The 12956-nt window shown below is 40.7% G+C and overlaps 1 protein-coding gene across 2 annotated transcripts in view; it reads left to right on the top strand.

Moving 5' to 3' along the window:
* SETD7 (SET domain containing 7, histone lysine methyltransferase) overlaps positions 1–12956 on the top strand; it is a 31275-nt gene that overhangs the window by 2440 nt on the left and 15879 nt on the right. For both annotated transcript variants that reach the window (XR_004645880.1, XM_034772030.1), the window contains exon 2: positions 6900–7029. Coding sequence is in view for 1 of the 2 variants with exons in the window: in XM_034772030.1 (XP_034627921.1) it covers positions 6900–7029 (130 nt within the window). In the remaining variant the exon portion in view is untranslated. The remainder of the gene's footprint in view (positions 1–6899; positions 7030–12956) is intronic.

The following is a 12956-nucleotide window of genomic DNA, read 5'->3' as shown; positions in this document are numbered from 1 at the left end:
TTCTAGAATCTGGTCTTATTACATAGATATAAGTGATTGGATATTTTAGCAATGGGGGCTATGCAAAGCTCATAGATTATATAGGAACTTTAAATTGCAAGGGGGAATAGAGGGATTTCTTAAAGTGACAGATACTTTGGATGTGATGTGTAGACCTTCTCTGCTTATATGTGTACCTGTGTACGGACTTGGTATTATATCCTTGCCAAAAAATATTTGTACGGAGGCTATTTTTAATTGTGCTAGGAATCATGATATTGTTCTTGATATCATAGCTGCATATTATGGTTTCATAGAATGGCTTATTTCTCTATGTGCTCAGGTGAGTTTTGAAGGTAACTATTGGTTGGCAGAGGGATTGCTTTTGAGTGACATTAGGGACTTCCTTTTTGCCCTTACCTGAGGCCTAGAACTAGGAATGAGATCATACCCAGGTCTGCTGCTGCCTGACCATACAGACCACTACTACTAGACCACCAGGCTGGCCTTCATATGTTTTAGTCTCTTATTGACCCTATTATTATTATTTGTATTGTAGCCTTGTACAAAGGCACCAATTAAGAATGGAGGTCTATTGTGCTACATGCTTTACAAACCAACAGAAAGAGAGGTCACTGCTCTGAAGGGTTTATTATCTAGAGAAGATACAAGAATCTTGATAATGTCCAAATAAGGGAAGAAAGCAAAAACTCTCTCTCACGTTTACAAATGGGTAGGGGCAATTGAGGAGGAGAAATAAAGTGTTCCATTTTGGTCCCACTGTAATCAGTGAGACTTTTGTGGTTGACTTCAGTAGGAATCGTAAGGCCTGGTGTATATTAGAAAAGTTGCACCAGTGTAACTAAGCTTAAAATTGATTTGCCTTAGGTTAAGGCAGGCTGGATTTAATTTTTTTCCCCTCTCGCATCTTCTGATGGAAAAGTAATGTTAGAGAAGAATTGGACCTTCTATGTCATGTCTGAAGTTAGAACTCAAGTTCATGGCTCTCACTTTGTACAGAGGCCACTTGACTGCAGGTCTCTGTTAAAATCATTGGGAGAATATGCCTCCTACTGCACAAAAATTCTGGCATGTATAATTTGTATAAACATACATTGACAGTTTTATTTGTTTTTGCACTCCAGTAGCATCTTCACCAAACAGAACAAATATTTTGTTGCAGTACAGTGTGCACAGTTTGACTTAACCTGAAAAGTGTAAATATTTTCTCCTCAGTACTTTGTAACAATCTTGCTCTTCTGTCAGGAATTAGTTATACTTTCTTACAGTTTGTCTATATGGGAAAGTTAAATCAACGTAAACTAAGTTGTGAATTTAAACCCGTATAGTTACACTAATATAGCTCATCTTGTGACCACTTTTACTCTGGTATAAGAGGTGTGGTTTTTTGTTTGTTTTTTTTTCCCCTGGTTTAGTTTGTAAACAGGAAAAAGCCACTCTTATTCTGGAATCAGGGTGTCCACACTGTTATATTGGTGCAACTATAGCACTTTAACAATTCTGGTGTAACTAGTAAATAATTTCCCATGTAGACAAACCCTTATTCATCTCCTCTCTGTCTGTGTCTCTCTCTCTCATATACTCACCCCCACCCCCAATGGGCCAGGAGCTTGCTATTCTTCCATTTGTTTGGAGAGAAGCATGCTTGCCTGTTTTAAAAACATTCCCTCCTACTTACTAGTAATACCTTACACTATAAAAATATTTTGATTTTAATAATCTAACTTATTTTTCACTGTTCACACACTAAACCTTTTCTCACTACTGTCAGCTTGAAGATGACATAACCTGCTATTTAGTCAACTTCAGCTTTTTTCAAACTTGCTCATACTTAATTGGACTTCTACCCACAGCAATTCTCTCCTGGGCATCTCCTTTCCAACTTAGACTCCATACTCTCTCTGGCACTTCTTGGAGAACCCAGATCTGTGAGTCAGCTTGTTGCCACCTGCCTCCAGCACGATGGAGTTTTGCCTGTGCCAGCTAGGTGTTACAGAGCTAACACAGCCGGCCTATCAGCAGCTCAAGAGCTCTCCTCTGGCCTATGCCAGCCCTGCCTTTTCCCTGCAGCTTGACATTATTTACACCTCAGCCCCTGAGTCCCTTCAGTGTCCTCCTGTGGTATCCAGCCCCTGATCACTGGATACTTACAGAAATACCAGATCCTTCACTCCCAAAGGAGCAGTGTACCCCAGTTTACAATCTGACCTTAACCCACTGCTGTATTACACAGACACTTGAATTCGATTATAGTAAAACAAAAAGGAAACTTATTTAAGAAAGAAGAGAGATTTATGTAAAAATAAGTGTGAGTGGTGGAAACAAATTATTACATACAATAAAGTGTGAACTAGGGCCTAAACTTATTAATATAACCTTTCCTATCTAGTAAAGTAGATTCTTGCCCCGCAAGTCAGTCTTTTGAAGCATTGCTAGCCCCAAGGAGCTAGGACCCAGTCTTTCATCAAGGTGCCTCCTCAGTCAATGGAGGTGGAGTGTCTTTCTCCACCCTGTGGTATACTGAATTAATCTCATGTCTTTATTCACAGACAAGGCAATCCCCTCACTGTCCTACCATTCCTTTTTACTTCCAAGTGGTTTTGTTGCTTCTTTGGTTTTCCATGGACTGTCCTGGCTTAGTGCAGAGGTGGACAGTTGAGCAATACATTACATAGCCAGGGAGGTCTGACAACTCCCTCCCACTTGAATGGGCCCGTACCTAGCCATATGATTCCCTAGTGACTCACTGTCACTCCATAAGGGCATTATTTTCAATGTAGCTACATCACTCCTTAAATATTACTTGTACATGCATCTTGCAATGATTGAATATTGGTAAGTTACAAGCTTTCAGTACAAATCTCACATGCTACCTTTTATGGATAAATACTATCGAAGGTTGAATTAGGTGTAGTGAGTTTGTCAGATCGGCGGCAGGAGTTGCTTGGAAAGAACAGTGAGCCTTTTGTCAGTTGGCACAGACAGTCCTCTGTGTTGTTCTCCCTGTAGCAATTGTGGAGTCAGTTAAATACTGAAATAAACCAATGTTAGAGTACCAAGGAACACTATCCATTTGGGTTTGGCTTAAAAGGTAATTTATTTTTTGTAGTTTAAATAAAATATTTTTTAAATTCTTTCCTAAATCTTGAGACCAATAGATGTGTTTTTCCCAATGAGCATGATTATTTGTTACCTTATGGCCCCTTTGTGTGAGCTAGTCTGGGGTGAAAGGTCCGTAGGACTGGCATAGTCAGTATTGCCATCCCCAAATGCTCAAAAATCATGAGTCATGTTCAGCAAAAATCATGAGATTTGCTTTAAAATCGTGAGATTATGTAAAAATAATAGATGTGGTCTTTTTATTTGCCTTCTGCTTTTTTGAGCTTTTAGGGTACACTGAGTCACATTTTGAAACTTTCTCCAGAGCCAAAAGGACTAGAAACCAGGGCCATCCAGAGGATTCAGGGGGCATGGGGTCTTCGGCGGCGGGGGGGGTCCCCGCCGCCAAATTGGCCACCGAAGACCCGACGCTTCAGCGGCAGGTCCCGGGGTGGAAGGACCCCCCCCACCGCGGGTCTTCAGGGCACTTTAGCAGCGGGTCCCGGAGCCAAAGGACCCCCCCCCCCCCAGGTGGCCCTGCTAGAAACTTACATTTTCTTTAAGAACGAAGGCTGAAATCATCACATATCCCCTTGACTCCAGGAGCTAGCGCTTTAAGAAAACAATAATTATCATGAGACGCATGACAAAATCATGAGAGTTGGCAACACTGCATATGCACCACTTGTGAGTATTCCTGCTGGAGAAGGTTCCTATGCCAGGCACAGAGCCACATCTGCACCACTTCCACAGCAGATCCTGGCTTGTAGCATTCCAGGGTATGCAGAGGATGGTGTGGAAATGGGGTGCAGGCAGTCACAAGGAGGTGGGGGTGGGGTATGGCCCCAAAAGAACTGGAGCCTGGATATTCTCTGTCCATGCCAAACCCCATAGGGGCTATGACTTAGGGCAGCACAAAAGTGAGTAATAGCCTACGTCAGATTCCACATCAGTCCCTGCAGCCCCTGACTAGGAGGTGAAAACTGCTTCTCCATGGTACCTGCAGCTGAATGAATCTGACCTTCTGTTTTTAAATGCTAGTGGAAACAATTGAGTTTTTGAACAAACATTCCTCTGCAATTTTTGAAACCCAAATATTGCAGCACTAATATCCTGAAAGTATTCTTCTTATTTATATTGCCACAATGCCTAGGAGCCTACTCATGGACTAGGACCCTGTTATGCTAGGTACTGTACAAACACACAACAAAAAGACAGTCACTGCTGCAGAGCTTACAAGCTAACGCTGACTCTGTGCACTTTAATTATCCAAGCTGAGAGAAATGCCAGCAGTAAACAGCAGTGACAGTCAAATGGATTTTAAGGTCTTTAATAATCCAAGGTGATATTGGTAACAAAGGTGAAGAAATGTGTATGTTGACAGTGTGGTCTGTTAGCTGGCAGCATCCTTTTAAGGAGACATGTTGAAAACAAACTTGCTTTAAAATGATGGATATGGCTGCTAGGCTCATCCCTCTTGGTCTGTGTATGTAACTTATTAACACTGAGAGGAGATTCCTTAGACCACGCTGTGTCCAGCCCTGATATAGGCATGTATATGTGTGTTACCTGGAAAAAGGTAGATACATTTTTTCTGAACTGCATGATGTACTTTGTAGAAGAGTTATAGAATCATAGACTATCAGGGTTGGAAGGGACCTCAGGAGATCATCTAGTCCAACCCCGTGCTCAAAGTAGGACCAGTCCCCAACTAAATCATCCCAGCCAGGGCTTTGTCAAGCCTGACCTTAAAAACCTCTAAGGAAGGAGATTCCACCACCTCCCTAGATAACCCATTCCAGTCACCCACACCACCTCCCTAGTATCAGAGGGGTAGCCGTGTTGTGAATGGCTATCCAACTACAGAAGCAGTTTCTCCTCCCTTGGTGTTTCACACCTCAACTGCTAGCAGAGCACCTCACCCTCCCTGATTGAACTAACCTCGTTATCTCCATACTGATTTATACCTGCCTCTGGAGATTTCCATTACTTGCATCTGAAGAAGTGAGGTTCTTACCCATGAAAGCTTATGCTCCCAATACTTCTGTTAGTCTTAAAGGTGCCAGAGGACCCTCTCTCACCTCCCTAGGTAACCCATAGATAAACAATAACATTGGGCTTTCAGCTCTAGGGAATAGTAAAGAAGGGGAAATAAGGGCACAGGGTCCTGACTCAAGAGAAAGGGGATTGATGCTTATGCAACATGCTTTCCCTGAGCTTAGAAAAGCTCCATTTGTCCTCCTTCCCTTACAGTGTCTCTTTCTATCATCTTTCCTTTCTAACCTAGACTGTGAGCTTGGCAGGGCAGGGAAAGACAGTGGAGTTGGGAAGATCACCTTCCAAAAGGTGAATCCAAGTGATAACCAATGAAGTATCATCTTTCTTAATCAAGTGACTGGTTTCTTTGCTTCTGCTCCTGGTTTTCCAAAAACTACAGAAGAGTGAAAACTGACAACCTTCATCAGTTTACACAGCTGCTCTTCTGAATCCTGTGGGCAGTAGTGAAAGTGGGAGGAATTAGATCTGATTCATGCTGCTGCTTGGGAAAGTTCTGAGCAACAGTGGAAGCAGATGCTGAAGCTGTTTGCTAGCGTGGAACCCCAGAATCAGAAGCTGAGGAGGTATAGATGAGTAGAGACTTGCCGTGCTCCCCACTCTGAGCAACCGGAAACTGTGGAATAGCAGAGGTGTAATGGAATGGTCAGATGGGGGTAGGAGGAGGGGGGTGGATGTTCAAATCAGACACTTCCCAGCTGGAGTCTACAAAGCAGTGAACTTCCGAAGCACTCTCCCACTTCCCAGCAGCTGTGGAGAGGACTTGGTTTTTTTCACCTGGATATTGCCTCTAGACAGTGGGGCCCCCTGTGATCATCTGTTTTTTAGGTGTTTGTTTCTGTCTGCTTAAGGGGGGAGGTGGAAGAAGTAGGGGAAGGGATAGTGGAGAGCCTTTGAGGAGAAATGGGAAAGACAGAAAATACAGGAGAGGAGATAAAGCACACAGTGTAGGAAGAGAGAAGCTTAAAAAGGGTGAAGGAAGAGAGGAAAAACAGATAATAAAAACAATAGAAAAAGATGCACTGTGATCTGTCGTAATAAAGCAAAGAGGGAAAAGGGACATGAAGCTTGGAAGGGAAAGGAGGTATAACCTGAGCAAGCAAGACATAGTAAACTACACTTCAAGTGTGTTAAATAGAAAGTAGTCTGATTTGTTACAACTAGAGTAAATAATAAACATTACAAAGCTTTTTTGTTTTTTGTTTTTGTTTTAAATTTCTGGGGATGTGCTTTGCCCGCAGAGGGATTTTTTTCACCCTGGCTAGTAGGATTTGTCTTTAGGCTAGTACGTATTGAGCATATTCTTCAAGATGTACATGTTTTTTAAAAAAGATACACAGTTGTATGAATTAGAAGGTCTTGAATCCATTCCAGTGTCATGCAGGAGAAATATTTCTAGGTAGTGGCTCTTTTTGTTAAGTTACTTGAACACAATACAGTGTGGGCAGTACTTAGTTGAGAAGTGTGTTGTCTTATTCCATCAACTACTCTATCTTGGATTTCCCCCTCCCTTCCCCCCAAAAGATTTTTGTAATAGGTTGTTGCCATGAAGAAACTGGCTGCAAATAGTCCTGAATAGCTCTGGTCCATTTTTTTTAAAATAAAATATTTTAACTAGTAGTTCTGTTAAAATAAAGATTTTGGGGAGCAACAACATATGGAAGGGAGATTATATGTTGATTATATGTGATTGCACACCTGTTCTAATATCTTTGCTATTTTGTTTGTTTTTGTTTTTGCTTCAGGGCTTCTGGATGATGATGGGTTGCCACATGGGTTCTGTACAGTCACCTATTCATCCACAGACAGATTTGAAGGAAACTTTGTGCATGGAGAAAAGAACGGCCGTGGCAAGTTCTTCTTTTTTGATGGAAGGTAAACATTGGCTCTCTGCTCATCTTCCATTTGTTTTCTCCTGTTTACACCAGTATGTAACTAATTGTGTTTGTGTGTGTGGGGGGGTAATATGTGTTCCTAGTTCCGGCAGCTGCTTTCCCATGAGAGCTTTAGTTGGATAGTTTCTTCATTGTGTGCTGGCTAGAGTAACAGCCAGTGTCTCCATCTGTTTGTGAACTCTGAAAATAATGGAGTGACCCCAGGGACTGCTCCTTAATATGAAAGTCAAGTCACTGTGGCCCTGTTTAATATTAAAGCTTTAAATTTATTCAAGACTTCAAGAAAGTCTTATGATTTTAACTCCATACATGGTGGTTTTAAAAACTTGCTGACAACTATTTTCCAGGCTGGTTCAGCCGGCTTATTTGTATTATGGTAGTGTCCAGAGGCTCCATTTGGGATTGTGGCCCCATATTGCTGGGCCCATACAAAGATATAGAAAGACATAGGCTCTGCACAGAAGAGCTTACAATCTAATTAGTCCTGAAACTTGTTTAGTGGACACTGTATGGTCTAGTGGTTAAAATACTGGACTGAATTAAATACGGCTTCCGTTCCCAGCTCTTTGGTCTTGTAAAAATCGTTTGACCTGACTCTTTTTTCAGAAATGCACTTATAATTGCCACTGTCTTCAGTAGGAGTTATGCTGTGAAAATCAGGCTAGTTGCCTCATCTGTAAAAAGTGGAAGGTCTCCATTACTTTACTGTTCCTAGCCATTTCTTTCCTCCTCCCCCCTCCGCCCCTTTCCTCACAAATCCGTCTAGTACCTCTCTTTGCTGATGCTCAGCAATTTCCTCAGAAGGAGCAGCTGATATGCAGAATGACATCATTCTTGATTTTTGCAGCTGTGTAGTGCTATGAATAGTGGTGGTGAAACTGATCCCCAAAGTCTTGTCAATTCCATTCTGCTTATGCTTGGCGAAGTTCTGAGCAGCAGCCAGAGGTATTGGAGCTGCCTGTCAGCTAACTCCGGAATGCAGCATGGCATTGTTTTACATGCACTTGAGACTGGGAAGTTTATTTTCCCAGCCATAAGGGCGTGTAACCTTATTTTTCTAAATGATTTTTCTAAAGAATAAGTTCTGCAGAAATGGATTTCATGGGCCGGCATGCTCACTAGAGAAACCTTATTTGTCGCTCGCAATTGGCCTTTTTGAGACCTGTTGGGAGTGACTGAAAAATATTACTAACAGCTGGCATATGTAAAATGAGGTTTGATTTCTCAGCGGAAGCTTCAGTGTAAACATAATACTTGTTGGAAGTCTCAGCAGAGAGGCCAAAGATTGTCTAGATATGGAAATTGAGCGACTGTTTTTTACTCTGAGAAGTGGTCCCTCCAAATGGCAGGGTGCAGGCAGGGTTGCATTTGCAGCCTGAGCTTCCCTGTGTTTATGCCGTGTCTCTTCTGCAATTCTTCAGAGCTGTCAACCCAGCACCTTTCATGAGCATCAAATGCTTTGAAAAACAAAACTGTTATTGTACATGTTCGGTAACTACCAAACCAAAATTAAACAAAATAGTCTGAGTATATTTTTTTAAAGAGTTTTCTGTACTGTGGATAGGGCCCATACAGGTTTGAGCTTAAATAAAGCAGAATTGACTCAAATGCTGCCAGTTACTTTTGGACAGCCTAACTGATGATATTGCAGTTTGTTGCATAGCTTTGGGAAAGCTAACAAAAAAGGATGCTGCACCCAAAAGTTCATGGTTTAAATACCTGGAGGGATGGGGAGGACAGGAATTTTTGTTTTGATTTTTGTTTCTTTAAGGATTTTTTTCTTAAACAAGGAATTACACCAGATTTTCTGCTCCCCTGGTTTCATCAAAACTGTCATTTTCCTGCTCCCTGTATTCATCAGAGCTCTCTCTTCCTGTCATGGTTCCCAAAACTCCCCACCCTTTATACTCTTGTGTGCTTTAGCACAAGTTAATTGTTTTTGGCTTAGCTCAGACACGTTTCCTCCATGGCCAGTTTCTATTGCAGTCCTGCCAGTGAAGGCTGACAACTGCACTGTAGCTCTACTGTTCAGGAGTAGGTTGTTCCTACCAAACCCTGGATAGGGCCCATATGCAACATTACAAAGGTGTGTGTGTGGTTGTGTGGTTTTTTAGCAGAAGTAAACCTTTCTGCTCATTGTCAGCATTGCTGTCCTCTCTGTTGATTATTTAAAGAAGTGAGAGAGATTGGATCAAATTTTCATTTTGTAGAAAATTGACCATGTTATTTAGCAAAGAATGAAATTTCAACTCCAGCATGCTCCACATTTTGTATTGGGTACTTTTACTTTCACGCTAACCTTTGTCTGAGAGCATTTTGAGAAATCTATGGCATCATCACTCTGAGCAGAAAAGCATTGGGTGTCCTCGAACAACTGCTCTTCTCCATGGAACTAGAAACATTTTCTAAATTGGCACTTCTCTACCAAGTTCTGAGAGCAGTGTTACAAAAGGGGAAGTTTGAAGCCTATTTGTATGGGAATTACTAGAAGTGGGAAAGCTTGAGGCATCACTGAGCCTAGAGAGGAAGGGAGGGAGGTTGGCATTTTTAAGTTGTAAAGAGAAATCCCAGAGACTTGAGTTGGAGAAAATGAGGGGCGGGGGAGACAAACAACCTCCCCCAAATCTTTCTAAGATTTATAGAGCTGTTGTAATGTCAGTGACCTGGGGCTTTAACATTTTAATTTATTATAATAAGAACTGCTGAAAATGTGCTTGACACAATGTGACGGTGACTCCTCCCCTGAGGAGCTTGCATTCTTAAAATTCAGGCATTCTTTGCATGTTCAGTACCAGGAAGATTTCTGAAGCTGATTTTTACTGGAGCTAGAAACAAGCAGGGGAAACTAACACCTTATACACTAGGAAAATGGCCCATGGTTGACAACAGCTGTGCTTGTATTGAATGTCCTGTCCTTATTGAAAAATAGCTTACTTTAGTAGCCAAACCATGGTTGTCCACAAGGGCTTTTCCTTAGCCTTCCCTCAACTGACATTTGGAATGTCATTTCCTTTTGCAGACAAAGCTGAAGTCCTAGTGCAATCTGAAATACTGAGTTATGGGCACCCTGCTTTTGAATTGTAGCAGCAAAAGTATCTTTCTTGCAGGGGGACAAAACACTGTAGAAGTAAAGAAGGGAAACTTTAGAAACTCAAGAGTTACTTTGATGAAGCCCATGTCCAACAACAATAAAGCAAATATTTGAAGTCTTCTGAAACACATGGAGTCTTATATTCCCAGATGGACAGTTGTACTTTTACCATAGATGTCATTGCATTTTAAGATAACTACTTAATGTCTAATGATATTGTCTACATAATTTAACAGTTAATATGTTAATTAAATATATTGAGGCAAAGTAGACACTCTTTAAAATTTTAGCTTGCAAGGAAAGGGACATTATAATAAGGAATTTTTTTAAATCCCTAATTGTTAGTTTCTCTCAGCATTGTTTTCTAAAAAGGGAAACAAATTACAGCATATTCTAGCCCCGAGTATTATTGCTACACTTTTAAAGGTAATGCAAGAGAAAAGTGATGTGAAATCAGTGACTTGCTAGCGAAATGCTGTATGAGTTTTGCTTGACAACGTACATTCCTTTATAATAGCTGTATATATAATACATATAAAAATAGGGCTGTCAATTAATCTAACTCATGTGATTAACTCAAAAAAAAATTAATCACGATTAAAAAATTGTGATTAATTGTGGTTTCAATCGCACTGTTAAACCATAGAATACCAATTGATATTTATTAAGTATTTTGGATGTTTTTCTACATTTTCAAATATATTGATTTCAATTCCAACACATAAGAGAGTGTACACTGCTCACTTTATATTATTATTTTTTATTACAAATATTTGCACAGTAAAAATGATAAACAAAAGAAACAGTATTTTTCAATTCACCTCCAGTGCAGTCTCTTTATTGTGAAAGTACAACTTACAAATGTAGTTTGTTTGTTTGTTTGTTACATAACTCCACTCAAAAACAAAACAATGCAAAACTTTAGCGCCTACAAGTCCACTCAGTCCTACTCTCGTTCAACCAATCACTAAGACAAAGAAGTTTCTTTACATTTTATGGAGATGCTGCTGCCCACTTCTTATTTACAATGTCACCAGAAAGTGAGAACAGGGATTCGCATGAGACTTTTGTAGCCGGCATTGCAAGGTACTTATGTGCCAGATATGCTAAACGTTCGTATGCCCCTTCATGCTTTGGCCACCATTCCAGAGGACATGCTTCCATGCTGATGATGTTTGTTTAAAAAAAAATGTGTTCATTAAATTTGTGACTGAACTCCTAGGGGGAGAATTATATGTCTCCTGCTCTGTTTTATCTGAATTCTGCCATCTGTTTTTTTGTTATAGCAGTCTCAAATGATGACCCAGCACATATTGTTCATTTTAAGAACGCTTTTGCTGTAGATTTGATAAAATGCAGAGATACCAATGTGAGATTTCTAAAGATAGCTACAGCACTCGACCCAAGAGTTAAGAATCAGAAGTGCCTTCCAAAATCTGAAAGGGATGAGATGTGGAGCATGCTTTCAGAAGTCTTAAAAGAGCAACACTCTAATACAGAAACTATAGAACCTCTGTTGCGCACTCTGATGCAGAAACTATAGAACAACCTTCTGTTGTTGGCATTTGACTTAAATAATGAAAATGAACATGCTTCGGTCCGCACTGCTTTGGATTATTATCGAGCAGAACCCATCATCAGCATGGATGCATGTCCTCTGGAATGGTGGTTGAAGCATGAATGGACATACGAATCTTTAGCGCATCTAGCATGTAAACTATCTTGCAATGCTGGCTACAACAGTGCCACGTGAACAACTGTTCTCACTTTTCGCGTGGCATTGTAACCAAGAAGTGGGCAGCATTATCTCCTGCAAATGTAAACAAACTTGTTTGAGCAATTTGCTGAACGAGAAATAGGACTTGTAGGCTCTAAAGTTTTATATTTTTTTGGTTTTAAATGTAGTTATTTTTTGTACATAATTCTACATATGTAAATGCAACTTTCATGATAGAGATTGCACTACAGTACTTGTATTAGGTGAATTAAAAATACTATTTTGTTTTTTACAGTTCAAATATTTGTAATAAAAAATAAATACAAAGTGTACAGTGCTCACTTTATATTCAGTTATAATTGAAATCAATATATTTGAAATGTAGAAAACATCCAAAAATATTTTAATAAATAGTATTCTATTCTTATTTAACAGCGTGAGTAATCTCAATTAATTCTTTTAATCCGTTGACAGCCCTAATTTAAAATCAAAATGACAGTGATTCTGGAAAATCTGGTGCAGGGAGCTATTAAATACGCTGTTGACATGGCCTAACACCAGGCTGGTGGTATGTTAGGCTTGTCTACACTTACAGTGCTGCAGCCGTGCAGCTGCTAGCCTATGCTGACAGGAGAGCTTCTCCTATCGGTATAGGTACTCCACCTCCCTGAGAGGCAGTAGCTATGTTGATGGGAGAAGCTGTCCCGTCGACATAGCACTGTCTACACTGGGGGTTAGGTCGGTATAACTACGTTGCTCAGGCGCGTGGAGTATCCACACCCTGAGCGCCATAATTTTACGGATGTAAGTTGGTAGTGTAGACCAAGACTTGCGCTATGTATACACTACTGCAGTATGTCGACCTAAGCTACACAATTCCAGCTACGTGAATAACATAGCTGGAGTTGATGTAGCTTAGGTCGACTTACCGCAGGATCCACACTATGTTGGGTCGACGGGAGACACTCTCCCGTCGACGTACCTTACTCTTCTCATTTGGGGTAGAGTACGGAGTCGACTGGAGAGCAATCTGCAGTCAATTTAGTGGGTCTTCACTAGACCAGCTAAATCAACCCTGGTGCATCAATTCCCAGAGCGT

The sequence above is a fragment of the Trachemys scripta genome, chromosome 5 (assembly GCF_013100865.1).
Source record: "Trachemys scripta elegans isolate TJP31775 chromosome 5, CAS_Tse_1.0, whole genome shotgun sequence".
In the NCBI taxonomy this organism is placed as follows: domain Eukaryota; kingdom Metazoa; phylum Chordata; order Testudines; family Emydidae; genus Trachemys; species Trachemys scripta.
This window is presented reverse-complemented; position numbering and strand designations above follow the sequence as displayed.